This window comes from Macaca mulatta, chromosome 3 (genome assembly GCF_049350105.2).
Source record: "Macaca mulatta isolate MMU2019108-1 chromosome 3, T2T-MMU8v2.0, whole genome shotgun sequence".
Taxonomy (NCBI): Eukaryota; Metazoa; Chordata; class Mammalia; order Primates; family Cercopithecidae; genus Macaca; species Macaca mulatta.
Window position 1 is genome coordinate 116,983,585 of NC_133408.1, and position 25,460 is coordinate 117,009,044.

At 36.0% G+C, this 25,460-nt stretch overlaps 1 protein-coding gene across 1 annotated transcript in view; it reads left to right on the plus strand.

The window, feature by feature from the left end:
* The window catches only part of THSD7A (thrombospondin type 1 domain containing 7A), a 496,180-nt gene that overhangs the window by 415,385 nt on the left and 55,335 nt on the right, over positions 1–25,460 (plus strand). Inside the window, exons 13-14 of the mRNA XM_015134011.3 lie at positions 551–814; positions 23,760–23,938. Of these exons, the coding sequence (XP_014989497.3) occupies positions 551–814; positions 23,760–23,938 (443 nt within the window). The remainder of the gene's footprint in view (positions 1–550; positions 815–23,759; positions 23,939–25,460) is intronic.

Below are 25,460 nucleotides of genomic sequence, written 5' to 3' on the forward strand. Positions count from 1 at the left end.
CTCAGATTATCCTTTCTCACCTAGAAGGGGGAATGTAGTCTGTATCTGAAAACTGTATTTTAAACTGTAGTAATGACTGAAAGCAGGAATATAATGAGCAAGAGCAGGAGCCATCATGCTGAACTAAAGCTTGGTGCATTTGAAATATTGCCAATGGCAAAAGCAATCTAAAAATATTGGTGATAGTAGACTATTCAGAAGTGAAGTTAAAAAATGAACCACCTATATAATGAAGACTGTCAAAAACTATTACGCAGCTTATGAAGGTGAGAGATAAATATATGTAATTATCTGCAGTATAATTTAAAAGTATGTGAAAAAGAATGTTCTGAAAAGATAATACAAATTTTACTATGCAAAGTCCCCAATACTAACGAAAGCCTATATAGAAAACACTGTGGAGTGAGAAAATATGATTGATTTATAGGCTAGTGTTAAACATGGTTTAAAATGGAGAAAAGGAAATTAGGAAAGTAGGAAATGTAGGGATGTGTGAAATTAATGATGGTATTTTCCAGCTTAAATTGGCTTGGTTGTTTCTCTTCCACAGGAAAAAGTAAAAAGAAGGAAAAATGTAAAAATTCCCATTTGTATCCCCTGATTGAGACTCAATATTGTCCTTGTGACAAATATAATGCACAGCCTGTGGGGAACTGGTCAGACTGTATTTTACCAGAGGGAAAAGTGGAAGTGTTGCTGGGGATGAAAGTACAAGGAGACATCAAGGAATGCGGACAAGGATATCGTTACCAAGCAATGGCATGCTACGATCAAAATGGCAGGCTTGTAGAAACATCCAGATGTAACAGCCATGGTAATTCAATCTTTATAGTTATATATTTGCTATCTTTGGGAGTGTGGATGGAAAATACACATGTATTATAGTGGAATGGAAGTGAAGGTTTACAGAAGTATATTCTAAATCAAACTCTATGAAGCACCACACTATACATATATCATTTATATGTAACAGGAGGTTCAATGGCATTGCCTCATTGTCCAGAAGTTGGCAACTTAAGTCCCAAAGATGGTGACAGGAAGCCTGATGGGGCCCACATCTTACAAAGGGTAGGCAAAAACCGGTGCCAGAAAGGTCCCCCAGAGCTTATCAACAGCCTGTACATTGAACACACCCAACAATCCCCAACAAGTCTGCACAGAAAGGGAGTAAGGAGGAAATAAGATTTGAATCAGTTTGAGATTTAAACAGACTTTTAACAACCAAACTGGCAAGATTTGCAATGTGCTCAAAATGTTATTAAGCGTCAGAGAAGATGGAAACTAGTAACTGATGAAAACGCAAATGTTTCTTCTCCCTTGAATTCAGATTGGCACGTGCGCACACACACACACACACACACCAGAAAAAAAAAAAAAAAGAAAAATGTGCATACTCTTGGGAAACTGTGTCACTTTTATTTTCTAAGCCAAAAAAGTAAAAAATGCAGTGGTAATAATTGTGTTGCCAAAAGGTGGTGAACAGTGCCATCTTTGACCAGAATATATTTAATCTTAATATAGGCAGTATTAAGCAATTTTCACTCTTACTGTTTTATTTTAATACAGTTGTCTTTTTATAATGGAATGAAAGAAGTTTACAGAGGGGCAGCCTGAAACACAGATACCACATACTTGCAAACACTGGATGATGATCTCTTACTTACTTGATAGAAGTGACCAAGAAAGGATGAGTTAAATTGCTAGGAGCGTGATACATGACAGTTATCCTCCAACCTTGCTGAAATATTAATAACTCTTGCTATTGGAATGGCGCTGCTCCAGTTTTATTATATGGTTCAGTAAACAACACTAATAAAAACCATCTGTCATTTATAAACCATAAAGGCATCATGGTGACATATTTACTGAAATCTCTTCAATATCTCTGCGCATATATATATCCATATATGTCCGCGTATTTTATATATATGTGTGTGTGTGTATATATATGTGTGTGTGTGTATATATATGTGTGTGTGTGTGTGTATATATATATGTATATATATGCGGCAGACAACTGTGCCCCTTTCGTTTTTTTAATTATACTTTAAGTTCTGGGATACAGGTGCAGAACGTGCAGGTTTGTGACATAGGTATACGCGTACCATGGTGATTTGCTGCACCCATCAACCCGTCATCTACATTAGGTATTTCTCCTAATGCTATCCCTCCCCTTACCCCCATCCCCTGAGAGGCCCCAGTGTGTGATATTCCCCTCCCTGTGTCCATGTGTTCTTATTGCTCAACTCTCACTTATGAGTGAGAACATGTGGAGTTTCGTTTTCTGTTCTTGTGTTAGTTTGCTGAGAATGATTGTTTCCAGCTTCATCCATTTTATGGTGTATATGTGCCACATTTTCTTCATCCTGTCTATCATTGATGGGCATATGGGTTGGTTCCAAGTCTTTGCTATTGTGAATAGTGCCACAATAAACATATGTGTGCTTGTGTCTTTATAGTAGAATGATTTATAATCCTTTGGGTATATACCCAGTAATGGGATGGCTGGGTCAAATGGTATTTCTAGTTCTAGATCCTTGAGGAATCACCACATTGTCTTCCACAGTGGTTGAACTAATGTATGCTCCCAACAACAGTGTAAAAGTGTTCCTATTTCTCCACATCCTCTCCAGCATCTGTTGTTTCCTGGCTTTTTAATGATTGCCATTCTAACTGGTGTGAGATAGTATCTCACTGTGGTTTTGATTTGCATTTCTCTAATGACCAGTGATGATGAGCTTTTTTTCATATGTTTGTTGGCTGCATAAGTGTCTTCTTTTGAGAAGTGCCTGTTCATATCCTTCACCCACTTTTTGATGGGGTTGTTTGTTTTTTTCTTCTAAATTTCTTTAAGTTCTGCCTACGAAGAAGTTTCTAAAAGTCTTGTCATTTTGTTGTTACCTTATCACATAGGTCCTATTATATCGAAGTCTAGTGACATGCAAAGAAATGATAAACGTTTGAGGTGATGGGTATCTCACTTATCCTGATTTGATCATTATAGGAGTATGCATGTACTCTGTAATATCACATGTTCACCATAAATATGTATAATATTACCATCTTAACTATCTTTAAGTGTATCATTCAGTAATGTTAAGTACATTCACATTGTTGGGCAATCAATCTCCAGAAACTTTTTATTAAAAAACAAATTTTATTGTGTATATTTAAGGTAAAAAAAAAAAAAAAAAAAAGGTTTAATGATGTGAACTCCAAAAACTCCACAACATTGAAGCTCTAGATATAAGTATTTTTCAGGTTAATATACGTGCATTGCTGAGTTGAAGATTAGTACATGCCTTGAGAACAATAACTATAAAAGTAAAGGGAACTTAATATTTATAATTGGTGTACTTTGAGAAACATCTCAGAGTAATTGAATATTTTATTTATATCAAATAACATAAGTGTTAGAAATTAGATACCAAGAAAAATCTAAATTCCCTTTCTACTTAGAGGTGATAATGTAGAAAACCGTAATTAGCCATTACAATATAAAATAGAAAATCACTTTAAAAATGTTTTTATTTTGGAATGCAGCATGTAAGTGTTTGCTCACATTTTAACTTGTTATGCACAGTGAATCACTAAAATAATCATTTAACATTACCTGTGAGCTTCCAGAATAACATTCATATTTTCTCACTTTTGCCTTGATCTGTTAATTAGATGCATGAGACCATCAGCAAGTCACTTCAGTCAATCTTATGTTTAGAAAAATCCTTTAAAATATTCTGTGACTCTCACAGAAACGTTTGATCCCTTCAAAAAAGTAAAAGAACAAAAACAATTGAAATTGGCCAAAGGCAGTATACATTTCTTATTTTAGTATTGTCAACTCACAGCATGAAGAATGCAGTACTATATTTTAGAGAAAGGCACTTATAGAAAAAGAATGAATCTATGATGACATTGACTTCATGGGGATTCTGAAAGGATCTAAGAAAGATCCTTAATGAAGTGAAGCTTAGTTCTTCTGCATGTCCTGCATCATTCCTTTCTCAATCTGGTATCTGATGGGATGTCCAATGGATATTTCAGTGTTTACTAACATAATTACTTGAAGTAAAGACTTGAGAAATTGAATCTCTAATGCCTAATTTCTTTGGGAATTCCTACTTTCCTTAAATATGTTCTGCAAATTCTGGTGTTTGTGGAATGTTACGACTTTGCCACTCTATCCCAGTCATCCCCTAATTATAATCTCTATGACAACCGCATTCTTCCAGCCAAATCAGCTTTTTAGATGGATGGTTATTAAGTGGCTCTGGAGAAAAAAGTATCTTCTTGCTTTCAATTTAAACATAAAATTGATCCCCATGTGTGTGCAGTGCAATGACAATCCCCTATTCAATAGTGTCCTTGGGGTATTTCTGTTTAATCATTGTTGTCTATCTGTGGATCATATTACCAGTTATTATATTCATAAACCAGTTTGACTTTCACCAGTTTAATTATATTATTTTAGACTATTCCCCACTAGGTCACTTTTTTTAATTCCTTAAACTTGAGGCAGAATTCTGTTATTTTTGAACTTCCGTGTAACAATAGACTCTGTGCTGAAAAGTGACATAACTGCATTGCCAAAATCAGATATTAAAGTATACTTTGGAGGTGGAGCAAGATGGCTGAATAGGAACAGCTCCAGTCTCCAGCTCCCAGTGTGAACAACACAGAAGAACCGTGATTTCTGCATGTTCAACTGAGGTACTGGGTTCATCTCACTAGGGAGTGCCAGACAATTGGTGCAGGTCAGCTGCTGCAGCCCAACCAGCAAGAGCATCACCTCACCTGGGAAGCGCAAGGGAGAAGGAATCCCTTTTCCTAGCCAGGGGAACTGAGACACACAACACCTGGAAAATCAGGTAATCCCACCCTAATACTGAGCTTTACCAAGGATCTTAGCAAACGGCACACCAGGAGATTATATCCCACACCTGGCCAGAAGGGTCTCATGCCCATGGAGCCTCCCTCATTGCTAGCACAGCAGTCTGCAATCTAACTGCAAGACAGCAGCGAGGCTGGTGGGGGGGGTGCCGCCATTGCTGAGGCTTAAGTAGGTAAACAAAGCTACTGGGAAGCTCGAACTGGGTGGAGCCCACAGCAGCTCAAGGAGGCATGCCTGTCTTTCTGTAGACTCCAACTCTGGGAACAGGGCACAGCTAAACAAAAAGCAGCAGAAACCTCTGCAGATGCAAACGACCCTGTCTGACAGCTTTGAGGAGAGCAGTGGATCTCCCAACATAGAGTCTGAGATCTGAGAACGGACAGACTGCCTGCTCCAGTGGGTTCCTGAACGCTGAGTACCCTAACTGGGAGACATCCCCCCTAGGCGCAGACCGACACCCCACACCTCACATGGTGGGGTACACCCCTGAGACGAAGCTTCCAAAGCAAGAATCAGACAGCAACACTCACTGTTCAGCAATATTCTATCTTCTGCAGCCTCTGCTGCTGATACCCAGCAAACAGGGTCTGGAGAGGACCTCAAGCAATCTCCAACAGACCTACAGCTAAGGGTCCTGACTGTTAGAAGGAAAATTAACAAACAGGAAGGACACCCACACCAAAACCCCATCAGTACATCACCATCATCAAAGACCAAAGGCAGATAAAACCACAAAGATGGGGAAAAAGCAGGGCAGAAAAGCTGGAAATCAAAAAATAAGAGCACATCTCCCCCTCCAAAGGAACACAGCTCATTGCCAGCAATGGATCAAAGCTGGATGGAGAATGACTTTGACGAGATGAGAGAAGAAAGTTTCAGTCCATCAAACTTATCAAAGCTAAAGGAGGAATTACGTACACAGCGCAAAGAAACTAAAAACCTTGAAAAAAGAATGGAAGAATGGATAACTAGAATAATCAATGCAGAGAAGGCCATAAATGAACTGACAGAGATAAAAACCATGACACAAGGAATACATGACAAATGCACAAGCTTCAGTAACCAACTCAATCAACTGGAAGAAAGAGTATCAGCGATTGAGGATCAATTGAATTAAATGAAGCAAGAAGAGAAGTCTAAAGAAAAAAGAGGAAAAAGAAATGAACAAAGCCTTCAAGAAGTATGGGATTATGTGAAAAGACCAAATCTACGTCTGATTGGGGTGCCTGAAAGTTAAGGGGAAAATGGAACCAAGTTGGAAAACACTCTTCAGGATATCATCCAGGAGAACTTCCCCAACCGAGTAAGGCAGGCCAACATTCAAATTCAGGAAATACAGAGAACGCCACAAAGATACTCCTCAAGAAGAGCAACACCAAGCCATATAATTGTCAGATTCACCAAAGTTGAAATGAAGGAAAAAATGTTAAGGGCAGCCAGAGAGAAAGCTTGGGTTACCCACAAAGGGAAGCCCATCAGACTAACAGCAGATCTCTTGGCAGAAACTCTACAAGCCAGAAGAGAGTGGGGGCCAATATTCAACTTTCTTAAAGAAAAGAATTTTCAACCCAAAATTTCACATCCAGCCAAATTAAGTTTCATCAGTGAAGGAGAAATAAAATCCTTTATATACAAGCAAATGCTTAGAGATTTTGTCACCACCAGGCCTACCCTACAAGAGACCCTGAAGGAAGCACTAAACATGGAAAGGAACAGCTGGTACCAGCCATTGCAAAAACATGCCAAAATGTAAAGATCATCAATGCTAGGAAGAAACCGCATCAACCAACGAGCAAAATAAGCAGCTAATATCACAATGACAGGATCAAGTTCACACATAATAATATTAACCTTAAATGTAATTGGAGTAAATGGCCCAATTAAAACACACAGACTAGAAAATTGGATAAAGAGTCAAGACCCATCAGTCTGCTGTATTCAGGAGACCCATCTCACATGCAGAGACACACATAGGCTCAAAATAAAGGGATGGAGGAAGATCTACCAAGCAAATGGAGAGCAAAGAAAAGCAGGGGTTGCAATCCTAGTCTCTGATAAAACAGACTTTAAACCATCAAAGATCAAAGAGAAAAAGAAGGCCATTATGTAATGGTAAAGGGATCAATTCATCAGGAAGAGTTAACTATGCTAAATATATATGCACCCAATACAGGAGCATCCAGATTCATAAAGCAATTCCTTAGAGACTTACAAAGAGACTTAGACTCCCATACAATAATAATGGGAGACTTCAACACTCCACTGTCAACATTAGAAAGATCAATGAGACAGAAAGTTAACAAGGATATCCAGGAATTGAACTCAACTCTGCACCAAGCGGACCTAATAGACATCTACAGAACTCTCCACTCCAAATCAACACAATATACATTCTTCTCAGCACCACATCGCACTTATTCCAAAATTGACCACATAATTGGAAATAAAGCACTCCTCAGCAAATGTACAAGAACAGAAATTATAACAAACTGTCTCTCAGACCACAGTGCAATCAAACTAGAACTCAGGACTAAGAAACTCAATCAAAACCGCTCAACTACATGGAAACTGAACAACCTGCTCCTGAATGACTACTGGGTACATAACGAAATGAAGGCAGAAATAAAGATGTTCTTTGAAACCAATGAGAAGAAAGATACAACACACCAGAATCTCTGGGACACATTTAAAGCAGTGTGTAGAGGGAAATTTATAGCACTAAATGCCCACAAGAGAAAGCTGGAAAGATCTAAAAATGACACTCTAACATCACAATTAAAAGAACTAGAGAGGCAAGAGCAAACATATTCAAAAGCTAGCAGAAGGCAAGAAATAACTAAGATCAGAGCAGAACTGAAGGAGATAGAGACCCAAAAAACCCTCCAAAAAATCAGTGAATCCAGGAGTTGGTTTTTTGAAAAGATCAACAAAATTGATAGACCACTAGCAAGACTAATAAAGAAGAAAAGAGAGAAGAATGAAATAGACGCAATAAAAAATGATAAAGGGGATCTCACCACCAACCCCACAGAAATACAAACTACCATCAGAGAATACTATAAACACCTCTATGCAAATAAACTAGAAAATCTAGAAGAAATGGATAATTTCCTGGACACTTACACTCTCCCAAGACTAAACCAGTAAGAAGCTGAATCCCTGAATAGACCAATAGCAGGCTCTGAAATTGAGGCAATAATTAATAGCCTACCAACCAAAAAAAGTCCAGGACCAGATGGATTCACAGCTGAATTCTACCAAAGGTACAAGGAGGAGTTGGTACCATTTCTTATGAAACTATTCCAATCAATAGAAAAAGAGGGAATCCTCCCTAACTCATTTTATGAGGTCAGCATCATCCTGATACCAAAGCCTGGCAGAGACACAACAAAAAAAGGGAATTTTAGATGAATATCCCTGATGAACATCGATGCAAAAATCCTCAATAAAATACTGGCAAACCGGATCCAGCAGCACATCAAAAAGCTTATCCACCATGATCAAGTGGGCTTCATCCCTGGGATGCAAGGCTGGTTCAACATACGCAAATCAATAAATGTAATCCAGCATATAAACAGAACCAAATACAAAAAACACATGATTACCTCAATAGATGCAGAAAAGGCCTTTGACAAAATTCAACAGCCCTTCATGCTAAAAACTCTCCATAAATTCGGTATTGGAACATATCTCAAAATAATAAGAGCTATTTATGACAAACCCATGGCCAATATCATACTGAATGGGCAAAAACTCGAAGCATTCTCTTTGAAAACTGGCACAAGACAGGGATGCCCTCTCTCACCACTCCTATTCAACATAGTGTTGGAAGTTCTGGCTAGGGCAATCAGGCAAGGGAAAGAAATCAAGGGTATTCAGTTAGGAAAAGAAGAAGTCAAATTGTCCCTGTTTGTAGATGACATGATTGTATATTTAGAAAACCCTGTCATCTCAGCCCAAAATCTCCTTAAGCTGATAAGCAACTTCAGCAAAGTCCCAGGATACAAAATTAATGTGCAAAAATCACAAGCATTCTTATCCACCAGTAACAGACAGAGAGCGAAATCATGAATGAAATTCCATTCACAATTGCTTCAAAGAGAATAAAGTACCTAGGAATCCAACTTATAAGGGATGTAAAGGACCTCTTCAAGGAGAACTACAAACCACTGCTCAGTGAAATAAAAGAGGACACAAACAAATGGAAGAACGCACCATGCTCATGGATAGGAAGAATTAATATCGTGAAAATGGCCATACTGCCCAAGGTAATTTATAGATTCAATGCCATCCCCATCAAGCTACCAAAGAGTTTCTTCACAGAATTGGAAAAAAACTGCTTTAAAGTTCATATGGAACCAAAAAAGAGCCCGCATTGCCAAGACAATCCTAAGTCAAAAGAACAAAGCTGGACGCATCACGCTACCTATACTACAAGGCCACAGTAACCAAAACAGCATGGTACTGGTACCAAAACAGAGATATAGACCAATGGAACAGAACAGAGTCCTCAGAAATAATACCACACATCTACAGCCATCTGATCTTTGACAAACCTGAGAAAAAAAAGAAATGGGGAAAGGATTCCCTTTTTAATAAATGGTGCGGGGAAAATTGGCTAACCATAAGTGGAAAGCTGAAACTGGATCCTTTCCTTACTCCTTATATGAAAATTAATTCAAGATGGATTAGAGACTTAAATGTTACACCTAAAACCATAAAAACCCTAGAAGAAAACCTAGGTAATACCATTCAGGACATAGGCATGGGCAAGAACTTCATGTCTAAAACACCAAAAGCAACAGCAACAGCAACAAAAGCCAAAATTGACAAATGGGATCTAATTAAACTAAAGAGCTTCTGCACAGCCAAAGAAACTACCATCAGAGTGAACAGACAACCTACAGAATGGGAGAAAATTTTTGCAATCTACTCATCTGACAAAGGGCTAATATCCAGAACCTACAAAGAACTCAAACAAATTTACAAGAAAAAAACAACCCCATCAAAAAGTGGGCAAAGGATATGAACAGACATTTCTCAAAAGACATGCATGCAGCCAACAGACACATGAAAAAATGCTCGTCATCACTGGCCATCAGAGAAATGCAAATCAAAACCACAATGAGATACCATCTCACACCAGTTAGAATGGCAATCATTAAAAAGTCAGGAAACAACAGGTGCTGGAGAGGATGTGGAGAAATAGGAACACTTTTACACTGTTGGTGGGATTGTAAACTAGTTCAACCATTGTGGAAAACAGTATGGCGATTCCTCAAGGATCTAGAACTAGAAGTACCATATGACCCAGCTGTTCCATTACTAGGTATATACCCAAAGGATTATAAATCATGCTGCTATAAAGACACATGCACACGTATGTTTATTGCGGCACTATTCACAATAGCAAAGACTTGGAATCAACCCAAATGTCCATCAGTGACAGACTGGATTAAGAAAATGTGGCACATATACACCATGGAATACTATGCAGCCATAAAAAAGGATGAGTTTGTGTCCATTGTAGGGACATGGATGCAGCTGGAAACCATCATTCTCAGCAAACTATGGCAAGAACAGAAAACCAGACACCGCATGTTCTCACTCATAGGTGGGAACTGAACAGTGAGATCACTTGGACTCAAGAAGGGGAACATCACACACCGGGGCCTATTACGGGGAGGGGGGAAGGGGGAGGGATGGCACTGGGAGTTATACCTGATGTAAATGACGAGATGATGGGTGCTGACGAGTTGATGGGTGCAGCATACCAACATGGCACATGTATACGTATGTAACAAACCTGCAGGTTGTGCACATGTACCCTAGAACTTAAAGTATAATAATAACAAAAAAATAATAAAGTATACTTTGGAGCCACATAAATGTTCATCCATCCTGATGCATGGTATTAAATATAGCAACTGCATAAATGACGATATATAAACACATTTATGGCATATCTGCAGTAAAAACATAATACAAATTTTGTATATTCACTCTTGGTATGAAATCTTGGAAGGTGTCACTATAGCAACAATTTTTTAGCATTTTTTTTTTAATTATACTTTTGAGTTCTGGGATACGTGTGCAGAACGTGCAGGTTTGTTACATAGATATACACGTGCCATGGCGGTTTGCTGTACCCATCAACCTATCGTCTACATTAGGTATTTCTCCTAATGCTATCCCTCCCCTAGCCCCCCATCCCCCGCGACAGGCCCCAGTGTGTGATGTTTCCCTCCCTTCTGTCCATGTGTTCTCATTGTTCAACTCCCACTTATGAGTGAGAAGATGCAGTGTTTGGTTTTCTGTTCCTGTGTTAGTTTGCTGAGGATGATGGTTTCATCAACCAATATCTTAGAGGAATATTGTGATGAATAAAAAATGTGTTATTTGATTTTTGAGTGATTTAAAACTGTTGCTATCCTCTCAAGGAAATAGGAGAGGACAGCAACAATTTGATGATTAATTTATTAGAAATTTATTGAGAGCCTAACCACACAGTACTAGGTACTTCTCAAGTTAATATCTTCAAAATGTTACAAAACAAAGGGCAGAATATCTGGAACTTTTTTATTATATCATTTAATCTTCATATTTTGAAGAATCTTAGAGGTAGCCCAGCTTATGCAAGGTACATATATACAAGATTTCTATTTAAATAGAAAGGATAGAATGATATTGTGCTACCCCTCAGCTTGATCCAGTGCTCCCAAATCCCTTTATCCTGATGTACATTTTACATTTCTAAAGCGTGTATCATCTCATAACATACTATATAATTTACTTATGTTTCTTGTTCTTTATCTCCCATTCAAGAATAGAAATTGATGAGGATATCTTAGACTGTTTTATTCACTGATGTATCCAGAGTACCTAGAACAGTAGGTGCTCAACAAAATTTGTAGAATAAATGGACGAATAAAAAACTGGATAGAATGATTTTTTTCCAGATAAAGAGTTACTACCTACTGGAGTTGCAGTGGTTTCTGTAGTTTGGGATGACCGTAGCAATTTCTTAAAATAAGACAGTAATGAATTTTGCTTCATCAATTGACTTTTTCATTCACTAAAGAGTTCTCTGTTGCATGCAGTGTTATTTGATAGCATTTTACCCACCGTGGAACTTCTTTCAAAACTGGCGTATATCCTCTCAAACCCCACGACTGCTTTATCAACTTCATTTATGTAATATTCTAAATTCTTTGTTGTCATTTCAACAATTGTCACAGCATCTTCATCTGAAGCAGATTCTATCTTAAGAAATTACTTTCTTTGCTCACCCATTGAGAAGCAGTTCCTCATCTGTTCAAGTTTTATCATGAGATTGCAGCAATCCAGTCACATCTTCAGACTCCTCTTCTAATTCTAGTTCTCTTGCTGTTTCTACCACCTCTGCAATTACTTTCCCCACTGAAGTCTTGAGCCCCCTCAAAGTCATCCATGAGAACCACTTCATTCAAACTCCTGTTAAGGTAGATATTATAACCTCCTTCCATGAATCATGAATGTTCTTAATGGCATCTAGGTTGGTGAATCCTTTCCAGAGGTTTTCAGTATACTTTGCCTGGATCCATTGGAGGAATAACTATGGCGAGTATAGTCTTACAAAATGTATTTCTTAAATAATAAGACTTGTAAGTCAAAATTACTCTTTGGCCTATGTACTGCAAAATAGATATTGTGTTAGCAGGCATCCAAACAACATTCATCTCCTTGTACATCTCCATCAGAGCTCTTAGATGACTACATGCATTGTCAATAAGCACTAATATTTTGAAATCTTTTCTCTGAGCAGTAGGTCTCAGCGGTGGGCTTAAAATACTCGGTAAACCATGCTATAAGCAGATGCACTATCATCTAGGGTTTGTTGTTTCATTATTGAGCACAAGCAGGGTAGATTTAGTTTGATTCTTAAGGGCTCTAGGATTTTCAGTATGGTAAATGGGCTTGAAGTCACCAACTGCATTAACCCCTAACAAGAGAGTCAACCTGTCCCTTGAAGCTTTGAAGCCAGCCATTGACTTTTCCTCTTTAGCTATGAAAGTCCTACATGTTGTCTTCTTCCAACAGGAGGCTGTTTCATCTACACTGAAAACTCTGTTGCTTAGTGTAGTCATCTTAATCTATTACCTTAGCTCGATATTTGAGATAACTTGCTTCAGCTTCTATATCAGCACTTGCTGCTTTACTTAGAACTTTTATGTTATAGATAGCTTCTTTCCTTAAATCCAAACCAACCTCTGCTAGCTTGCAATGTTTTTTTAATGCAGCTTCCTCACCTTGCTCAGCCTTCATAGAGCTGAAGATAGGATCTTGCTCAGTTAGGCTTTGGTTTAAGGGAATGTTCTGACTGGTTTGGTATTCTATCTAGATCACTGACACTTTCTGCATATCAGCAGTAACACTCTAGCACTTTATTATTTGTGTGTTCACTGGAGCAGTACTTTCAGTTTCCTTCAAGAAACTTTTCTTTGCATTCATAACTTGGCACCCCCAAACAATTACAATAGTAACATCAAAGATCACTGATTGCAGATCACCATAACAGATGTAATAATAATGAAAAAGTTTGAAATATTGCAGGAATTACCAAAATGTGACACAGAGACACAAAATGAACACATGCTGTTGGAAAAATGGCACCGATAGATTTGCTCAATGCAAGGTTGTCACAAACCTGCTATTTGTAAAAAATGCACAATCTGCAAAGCAAAATAAAGCAAAGCCCAATAAAATAAGGTATACCTGTAAAACATTCTAATATACTTACATTATTTCTTTATCAAGTTTTATTACTCTATGTAATGCATTGGGTATTAAGTCTTAAAGAGAACTGGTGCTGAATACTATTTAAAAAAATCAAAGCCCAATTCAGATTTGTCCTTTGAAAATAGTCATACTTTTGCTGAAGGAATTCCATACTAATTAAACTTTAATGAACAAAATGATTCCATATTTTACAGCTCAATAGTTTTTATTATTTTGCTCTGACTTTTTGTGCTTAAAGAAAAAAATTAAAATTACAAAGAGAACATAAATCAATATATCAGCCAAAATATTAAAATATATCTGTCGAAGTATTGAGGAAGAAAAAAAGTCTTTTTCAGTTCATCTAGAGAAATAAGGGAGAGTTCTAGGTTTATTTACTGCCCTATTGTCAAACAAAATACAATATTATATTTAAGTGCTGGGCATACTTTGCTTTGTGCACTAAGAGTCATGATCCAATGGCTCTAAAATTACCAGGCCTTGGTACTGCTGTGTGGACATCATACTGACATTCAGAAAGCTAAAATACATTTTTTGTAGGCCACTTTAATTATATTCATTTGTCTTCCAAGTGTAGTAACAATTAAATAGTTCAGAATAGTTTGTCTAATGCCTTATTAATATAAAATAATGTCTTTTTAACATTAATTTTTAAATATAGTGATTTTTATTGACTTTTCCATGTTTTCTCTCTTTGCCTAGTATGCTTGTGAATGATATTACAGAAGACTTTCTGGACATTAATGAATAGCTTAAGCAACTGCTTTTTTGCAAGCATCTGTAGAATTCAAAGTGTGCTTTGCTAGCACCCAAAGTTACTCTTTAGAAATTTGCTTCATACCAGTTTGCACTATAGCACTAATTATTGAAATAAGAAGGCTCTACAAATATTACAAATAAGGAAAAACCTTTTAATATAATATCTTTATATTGTAAATATGTGTGTGGAATATTTATATCCTTGTGTGGCAACATTTAACATTGTTGCCTAATAGCCTAAGCAGTCTACTGCTTATTCCACCAGCCTCTCACAGTTCTGACATAGATGATTCCAAAGCAAGTGTCATGTTTCAATGACCATTGCTAGCTACTGCAAGGAAGGAACTATAAATATCAAACACTGTTGTATCACTCAGGGCCTCTAGTATACATGCCTCAGCTGTGGCTTTTCTACTGGCATTTGTAGGAACAGGAAAGAATCATCGGGGAAAAAAAAAAAAAAACTTGGGAAAGGAATACATCCTGGATGAATTTTTAAAATTATAATACCCAATTTACAAATAGACTTTAATTTAAGAGTTGGTGCTTTTAAGTTGAATATGGAACTCAAGATAAAACTGATAAATATAATCATGAATATGGGTAGAGAATAACCCACCTGACCACTCAACCATAAAGTAATTGAAATGTATTACTTTTTGTAATAGGATTCTACCAAAGATTATATAGGTTTACTATTAGAGGTTAATTAGAAACAAAATTGAATAAGAAATTCTTCCTTATCATAGTGGATACTCGTATTTGAGGAAGAACATGTTTAATTAAACCAGGCAGAAAAAGCAATAAATAGAGTCTTGTAAACAAGCTGAAATGGAGTCCTAATTTCTCCAAAGAGCTTTTCCACTTGGTAGAATTTATTTAATGTCTAATTCATTTCAGATTTTCAATGTCTCATTTGATAGCATAGGTAGAGCTAGTACTGCTTTTGCAGTTATCATTCACAACTGGAATCTTTTTTTCCTTTCAAATGTAAAAGAGAGGCAGGGGGTGAGGGACAGACTTTTCCTGAGGTAACTAGTTGCAAGTTTAAAGAGCCAAGGAAAGAAGGAAAGAGCATCTAAGGATACTTGGGCACAAAGAGAAAGCAACTGCCTAGGGTAGAATTTAAATAAGGTGTGGAGATCAGCACTAAGCTCACACAGGCTCCCTAAGGGAGTACAGAGGAGGTGATGAGGGAGAGATGGGCTGGAGATTTTCCTGCAGCTGCCATTTGTGTCAGGTGTGATGGAAGAGCATCTGCCATTATCATTTAGTTCTGTCTGTTCATGTCCCAACACCTCAACTCATCTACTACTTCATATCATGGTTTTCAAACTGGGTTTTCCAGAGCCCCTTAGGCCAGGCTGTCAAACATAGCCCCCAATAGATCCTGTGTCCTTATTTGGCTTTCCTTTCAGTTTTTTAGGAATAAAGTGTTCCATTGCTTAAAATAAATTTAACTGCCAAGAACAATTCATTATTTGCAAAAACCAAAAAAGAAAAATTAGAATTTTGCTTTTATCAGCAATTTCTGCTACTATAGGAAATTTTAAGTAATCTGGATATAAAACAAAATTGACTCCCCTTTGATCTTTTAAATAGACATTAAAAAAAAAAACAGGAAATGTATCCAAATAACACTTTCCCCTCCCTTTGTTGAAATTAATTTATTGCTAGTTTATCCATGCTTGACCTTTGACCTGTAAAATATAAAATAATGTAGGAAGAAGAAACTTTCTTAAGCTTTTGGCATTTTTGTTTGGTTGCTTGGTTTTGCATTTTCTTCTATACCTGGAAATGGACAGTAAAACAAACCTACTTTAAAAATCTTAAATTCTGAATGGTTCAAAACACGAATTCAATTTTAAAGCATTTCAATTATAATCTATTTAGATCTATTTCTCTGGTCCCCAGTGAGATGCTATGTGAAAAAGTCAGCAATTATGGGAATGCACTATCTGAGTCATTCTCTTAGAGAGTCATAGTTTGTATTACCCAAAAGAGAAAGTCCAGGGTAAAGAGACCTGATTAACCTAGTTTAATGCAGCAGTTTTTCAATTTACAACAGAATGCTTTTTGTTAAAATTATGTTTAATACTTATTGGAATCCAATAAACCAGTGTTTAGAGATCATCCTTTGCAAATACTTTCATGGCAATATTAGATTTTAATTGATTGAAAGAACAGTGCATTGCACTGGAACAAGTTAAAAATAAATCATTCTAATAAGCTTCAAAATTAATACATTTTCCATTACTTCATCTTCACAATCTGTACACTCTATCAAATGTTTGTATTGCTGACAAAGCCCTATTATGAAAGTGAGGTTTTTAAACTCTGCGTCTGATTTCCAATATTATGTTAGTTAAAATTATAAATGTTAAATATGAGGAGAAAGTCAATGTGTAATTAATATGTGTAATTATTCCCAAGGTTTGTTGTTATGGTTGAATAAGTAAAATATAGACACAGGTTCTTAAATATATAAGTTTATTTTCTTTTTTAACAAAATATATATTTGAAAGTGCAATATAATTATGATACTGACTACCTGGAGTTAGGCCAAACTTCACAGGTTAAGGGACCAGTACTCCACAAGACTCCTCTCACTTCAGATATCAGCCGCAAATTTCGGAGTCCCCAAGCCAACCTTACTTCTCACAAGCTGGTTGCAAATTTCTGACTTCCCAGTACTGCCCCAGGCTCAATAATTCACTAGAACAGCTGACAGAACTTGGAAAAGCACTATATTTACCACTGCAGTTTTATAATAGCAAAAGGATACAAATCAGAACCAGCTCAAAAAGACAGGTAGCTGAGGTGAGGGGGCATCTGAAACATGAAACATCCATAATCTCTCCTTATGGAGTCAGGAGGCATCTTTCTGTCAGCACACTGATGTGCATTTCCAAACAGAAAGCTCACCTGAGCTTTGGTATCCAGAGTTTTTATTCAGGTTTCATTACATACGCATGACTGAGGAATCATTGGCCATGTGGTTAAATGCAATCTCTCCCTTCTTAGAGGTGGGTCAGATAACATGTAGCTCAAAGCTCCAACTCTCCAATCACATGATTGGTCTCTCCGGTGTGACCAGCCCCTTCCTGAGATATCCCTATGGCATAATAAGTGGTCTGAGGAGCCCACCATGAATAACATAGATAGTTCTATCGCTAGTGAAATCTCAGGGCCGAGAGATTTGCCTTTCAGGAATCAGGGACAAGGGCCAGGCAAATTCCTTATTACACAAGAGAAGCCTTTAGAGTTTGCTGTAAGAAATGCCCTTGGTAATGAGCTTGTACATAGATATGAACAAATGAATCTGAAAAAGCATGGTCATTGAATAAACTCCCAGTATTAAAATAACAACAATAACAAAACCTCACAGCCATTCATACTGATGTTGAAATTTTCTGAGAAAATTTATAACTACTTAGCAGATATGAAAACATATGCCTTCAAATGTATATAAAATGAATAAACAATTAATATTATACTTCCATAAATTTTCCTGGGTACTTTACTATGATAATTAATTACCTAATGTTGATTTATAACTTTTCATCCATCAAATACACAATGGGTAGAACATTGGAACATAGGAATTTGGATATATACATAGTAATTTGGTTGCCCCAGGTATCAGATCCCCAGTTTTTAATATATAATTGCTCCAGAATATTGTCCATTTGGAAAATTTTTGCAAAATGGTTTTTCTCAATTTTTTCCAGCTTAGTCAATAGATAGACAATAGATAAGAGACTAGCTACATCTTCTCATTCCCAGTTGCAGTCAAGTGCATATAATACACATTTAAGTAGAAGAGATTTTTGAGGTTGCTTTTGAAATTAATCCAGATGTTTCAAAGAGAATGCCAGAGTTACTCATTCACACAGCTATAAATCAGAACCAACCAGTATTTTCTATGTGCTTTCAAAATGAATGCTTTGATCCATCAACAGTGCTCCTTTCAACAGCACAATTTAGTAATTGTGAAGTTTGTTGAAATCTACTTTATCTCCACATTCATAATTCAAATGAATGAGTGATTGTATATATCTCAAAGGCAATATGTCCCCCAGTTGCCACTTTAAGCCTGCAAGTGTTTTGTGTTTATTTCAACCTGAAAGCAGCAGTCAAAAATATAATCAGAAGTCTGGAGTTTAATTTTTCCAAGTGTCAAATTCTGTGTTGAACTGCTGAAAGTTTTAATATCCTAATTGTGAAGTCATTCATTTTATTCCAGCATCCTCAGAAACCATACATTGCTACAAGATGCCAGCAGTTTATTTAGCCTTAAAACATTCTAAATGTTTTTCTATCTTTCCACCCCCATGGTTGTTTGGTGTTAATTGCCCTAAAAAATGATCTGAGCAGAGAAGGCAGAGGAATGCTTATCTAGCAGTTCACCAGTAGCATTAAGGGTTTTAATGGTGCTAGATAAACATGACAGGCAATTATTGAATGTTGTCAGACATTGGAAAATAAAATTGAGATGCTAGGCAATATACGCTTTTGCAGTTTTATCTTTATCTCAGTTTCTAATTTGTATCTTTTAACAGTTTAATAGGCTGAATTTTATTCGAGAGATGTTTTCTGGAATATGCTATTGGAAAATCAGACATAAAAGTTTTATATCTCCTTAATAACACAATGTGAATCATGAAATCATACATGTTAAATCTTACTAAAGCCATAATATTTCAATCAAAAAAAGAATTTCCATTTATCTGTTACTCTGTGGGGTAGTGACATGAAAGACCACCATGTGCTTCTATTTTCAGTTATAATTACTGAGCTAAAAAAGGCCAGAAGTTTACTTTTGAGGGACATTTTGTAGTTTATCAAGGTGGCAGAATGCAATTCTTCTAAAAATATTTCAATAACTTACTACCTTTGAAATACTAGTGCTCTTTTGCCAGAGCCATTGATAATATTTGGAAATGATTTGGATGGTTTTTAATTCACTGTAATCTTATAAATATTATTAAATAATCTGGTCATAATGCTATTGATTTGGAAATGACTTTAGATACTTTTAAAGTTTGATTCCATTTATTAAACTATTATATATTTAAAGAAAATAAATTATTATTGGCCCTAAAATAAGAAGAGTTCTTTTTAGGCATCTCTTACTATTTTAGGTCAATTAATTTACTGCCTGAACTGTTAGAAAAAGGGAATGGAATTTGAAATATATTTCAACTCAGAATCATGAAGGGGCTTATTTCTCCACCCCAAAGCATAAAGTCAAAATGTGAGATTTAAGTAGATCACTGCAATCTATTTTAAAATTTCAGTAACACTACTCTGAAATATTCCTTTAGTTCTTTGTTGGACTTTCCTCTGGATCATTATTGATACTCCAAAAGCCATCTTGAATATATGTGAAGTTACATTAGAAACTTAGCACTGGCATCTTCTTTCTGTCTTCTATGTCTCACAACAAACAAAATCCCAACTCTGCCACATCTGCCCTCCAGAAGATTATCTGGGACTAATCCCCACTTTCAGAACTTTTCATTGTATCCTAATCTTCATGCCAAATTTGTGATCCTATTTTTTAAAATTTATTTTATACTTCATTTACAATGGATGATATAATACACATACCATCCAATTTATCAATTTCTCTCCTAGGAGTACACCAAACAGAAACGCATACATATGTCCATCAAAAAACACATTCTAGAATATCCATAGCAGCAATGTTAACAATGGCCCCATATTGAAAACTACCTAAATGCCTACCAACAATAGAATGAATAAATAAGCCATAGTATAGTCACACAATAGAATGTTACACATCAACTAGAATAAACAGTATTCAGCAATATGCACCAATATAGATGAAATGCACGTCACAACATAGAGTGAAAAGGCTAGTACAAATGGATATACACTATATGATTCTATTTACATGAAATTTTTAAAAAGTAAAACTATTCTACACTGCGAGTAGTCAGGATAGTGGTTGCTCTTCTAAGAAGAGGTAGTGGCTGGAAGGGAATACAGAGGAGAGTTCTGGACTATTTATTTCATGGGTGTGTTCAGTGAAATTTACATCTATGGAAAATGCACTTTCGTGTATGAAGACTACAAAGGTTAAAACAAATATCTCTGACAAATGTATAGGAGATATTACATAAAAAGATATGCCAGATATCTATCTTCCATTTTTTTGGTTCTGCCTGTATCTTACAGTAGCTCTTCCTAACTTAAGTCCTACACAATCACACAGACAAATGATTGAAAGTAAAACTTGTGAAACCTGAGTAAGCATGATGGATTATATTAATGTCAGTAACTTGAGAGTGGTGGAAGCTTGTATTTTTAACATGTGTCTCAGGTAATTTATGATTAGGCAAGGCTAGGAAATACTATATAGTAAATTAGTATTTTAACACTTTCAGTACAGGACAGTTGGGGCACAATCTTATAGATTAAATTTGCCATTTTGGTTTAAAGGTGGTCTGACTTTCCTGTAGTTAAAGAAATTAATGCTTGTTGGTTCTTTTTAAAAACCTACCCACGCTAAAAAGAATAAAATACTTAGAAATAAATATAACAAAATAAGTTCAAGACCTGTACACTGAAGACTATAAAACATCATTGAAAGAAATTAAAGATCTACATAAATGGAAATAAATTCCATGTGTCTGAGTTAAGACAGAAGTACTCCCAAACTGATCAACAAATTTGACACAATTCCTATCAAAATCATAGCTGCAATTTTTTGCAGAAATTGACAATCTTATTCTAAAATGTATATAGAAATTTGACTCAAAATAGCCAAATCTATCTTTAAAAGGATAAACAAAATAGGAAGACTCACACTTCTGGATTTCAGTACTTGCTACAAAGTTACAGTAGTCAAGACTATGGTACTATCATGAAACTAGACACAGAGATAAATGGAATTTAGGGTTCAAAACGAAATCGTTACATTGTGGCCAACTGATTTTCAACAAGGGTGCCAAAACAGTTCAATTAGGAAATAACAGTATTTTTCAACAACTGAAGACAGGATAACTCAATAACCACATGCAAAAGAATGAAGTTGGACCTCTAACTTTTATCATAAACAAAAATTAACTCAAAATGAAACATGCACCTAAATATACAAGCTAAAACTATAAAATTCTCATGAGAAAACACAACTCTAAACCTAGATGACTTTGATTTCAGTAGTGGGTTCCTAGATATAATACCAAAGCACTAACAACCGAGGAAAAAAGACAAACTGGTCTTCATTAGCATTTAAAACTTTTGTTCTTCAAGGAACACTAAAATTTTAAAAAAGAGACAATAACAAGTTTGACAAGAATTCATAGAAATTGGAACATGCATACATATCTTGTGGAATGTAAAGTGGTGCAGTCATTTTGGAAAACAGTGACACTTCCTGAAAAAGCTAAATGGGTTACCACATGACTGAGCAATTTCACTGTAATGTATATATTCAAGGGAATTGAAAATGTATGCCCACACAGAAGCTTGTAAACAAATGTTCCTAGCAGCATTATTCCTAGACAAAAAGTGAGAACTCGAATGTCCATTAACTGATGAGTGGATAAACAATGTGAAATGTCCATACAATGAAATATTATTCAATCATAGAAAGGACTGAAGAACTGATACATGTTATAACATAAATGAACCTTGAAAACATTGTACTAAGTGAAGGAAGCCAGCCAGGCATGGTGGTTCACACCTGTAATCCCGATACTTCGGAAGGCCAAGGATAGCTTGAGGCCAGAAGTTCTAGACCAACCTGAGCAACACAGTAATACCTCATCTCTATTAAAAAATATGAAAATCCGCCTGGCATGATGGTGAGCACCCTTAGTCCCAGCTCAGCTACTTAAGAGGCTGATGTAGGAGGATCTCTTGAGTGCAGGAGGTCAAGGCTGCTGTAAGCTATGATGACACCACTGCACTCCAGCCTGGGTGACAGAGTGAGACATCATCTCTAAAACAAAATAGAAATAAGATCACGTAATGTTTTATTTCATTTATACAAAATGTCTAGATTAGGCAAATTCATAGAGATAGAAAGCAGATTTATGGTTGGCAGGGGATGAAGAAGGGGAAAATAGGAAGTGGCTGCCAGTAACCATAGGGTTTATTTTTGGAGTAAAACAGATATTCTAAAATTAGATGGTGGTGATGGTTGCACAACTCAGCAAACATACTGAAAACCAAAACATGAGATTATTTTTATGGAATATGAATTATATCTCCATAAATTTTTAAAAATCTACCTAGAGTTGCCTAGTGTCAACTGTTTACATTATAATCATTGTCAAAATCGAATCTCTGCTGTTGAGATAAAATGGTAAGGCAGAGTGTTTTCCTGTACCAAGAACACCCTCCCTCCACATTCAGACTATTATAGAGGACAATCGTGTATTTCATTCTTGACTAGAGGAATTTTGCTGTTTTCACATGTTTGCCTTGAGAATAATAGTGTTTAATTTGTATTGTGAAATGGCAAGTTTGCAGTTAAGAACTATTCAAAGATAGAATACTCCCATTTCCCAAAACAAATCTGTGCACTATTAATTGAATTGGTTGGGTGATTTGACGGAATGAGTACTGGATCAGACCTCAGAAAACTTTTCCCCATCCCTTACTGTGTAACCTTGGACTCAGTCAGTCATCACTCTGCATTTGTTTTCTTATCTGCCAGTTAGAATATCAATACTTGCACAATTCATACATAAGATTTTCAAGAGAATCAAATGGATATAAGATATGAAGGTGCCTTGAAAGGGACAGCATGTAAAATATGAGACATTACTTAACAGCCTTCATTTTTCTTCAGACTTTATTTTCAAAGGAGGAGAAAAACAAGATGCTAAGTTAAATGGTTCCTTTTGGGTACTGAGTGAAAGGGACTGGGATTTCTTAAGAAAGAATGTTGCATGGACTCAGAACCCTGAACTTGTGTGACATTAACAGATAGGGTTTTACAGAAAACTGTTATAATTTTTTAATGTGTCATTCTGTCAGCATGAGAATGATATGGCAGCAGACAGGTTATTGTCAATTAAACACGAGCTGTCAGTCAGAAATGTTGAAATATGGTGAGCATGAATCCTAAGCAGACCACATGGCAGCTGCTCAACTGTTATTTTAACAGAGTCACTGTATATATGTGACATTTTCCTGCAGAATTTAATTTAAGTCCCTAACAACGGAGACACCTCTGCATTTGCATGCTGCTGTCAAGTCAGTCTTGGACCTTCTAAATGAGCTAGAATAGTGGGTGGTAGTGGGAGAGTGACAGGTGGAGGAGATGACTCTTATCTCATTTTCCTTCACTCAGGTTACATTGAAGAGGCCTGCATCATCCCCTGCCCCTCAGACTGCAAGCTCAGTGAGTGGTCCAACTGGTCGCGCTGCAGCAAGTCCTGTGGAAGTGGTGTGAAGGTTCGTTCTAAATGGCTGCGTGAAAAACCATATAATGGAGGAAGGCCTTGCCCCAAACTGGACCATGTCAACCAGGTATTTTCTATCATTGACAGTGTTAAGATATTGTTGAGATTCACAATGATCTGATTTTTTTCTCCAAAATGGAGAACAGTAAATAATAGCTATTGAATAAAAAATTGACCCATTTTTACCATTAGAATGCCTGAATAAATACACATATGTTATTAAAATTTCAAATTAGACATATTATCTCTGTATTCTCTGGAGATTCCATACCTTGCAAGTATATGAATATGTATATAATTCAATGGAGAGAAAAATGACACCTATCTTTGAAATAATGTCAAGGTATTTAATCTGTCATAAGATTGTATCTAACATGTAGGCTGAGATTATCTCATTCTTATAGTTTCCCCAGACTGTCAGAAAAGACATCTCAATTACCAACTACTTAAATTAAAATCAAAGAAATAATATGGATTTGGATCTAAAATTAGGAAAAATATATACTGTTTGTTTAAATGTTTTTGATATAAAACAAATTGAGAAAACAACTACAAAGATGGCCTCAAAGTCACTATAAGTATATTATCAATTTACTGATTGACCATTTTCAGTTTTATTTGGAACTCTGACTTTTGATGCATTCTTTCTTACCTGCTGTTAATAGTTGTTATTCTGTTCTATTAGAAATAAAAAGAAAAAAGCCTAATGGAGGAATTGTGACTAATTTAAATGAAATGTACCCTAATCCGACAATTATTACCATGTTTGGCCTACAGGTGAATTAACAAAGAATAATTTCATATATTATGTGTGGGTGTTAAGTTGTGTATTTGAATTTAAATCACAACCAAATAATCAAGTCCTTAAATATGTAGAACTGTTTCACACATATATAGACTCATTTTAATCTCTAAACACACTGCTTACCTGTATACATACTTTACTTCCCAGATTGACATAACTTTGTTCATAATAAAAGTACATTGTAGAGAAAACAGAAAGACCTTTGGAATTAAGTAAATTAAGATGAAGATCGTGAAGAATTAAATTCTATAATAAGTACTCTAAAGAGTCTTGATTGTTCCCCAAGTGAAGTTGCTGATTTTATCTTTAGGTGCAATGGAGGGTAAATAACACACTCCCTTGCTGCCATCTACTGGTAGTTTAGCTTCCCTGTCACAGAGCATTTTGCGTTTCTAAGATGCTAAGGAAATTTCCAAAGAAGAAAATTCAGTTCAGCAACTATAATTATATAACTGTAAAACAGAATAACTGAACTAAAATGTTTATAATACAAAAGAATATCTCTCTACACATTTTGAAACCTTGAATTTTCAGTAGCAAATTTAAATTTTGATAAATTATGTATGATTCACAATCCTAAAAAGAGAAATTCTACACGTACTCATACCTATTTCACTTTAGCATGTATGTGTGCACCCAGTCAGATATGCAATTAAAATCTGTGTTTGCCTCAGATTTTCCTTAAGTGTGAATTTCAAAAGGTTCAAAACCTCAGGCCAAGTTGTCTTTGCTATTACTAGTGTTTAGCCTAAACCATTTGTCACTTTCCAACTCTAATATATTC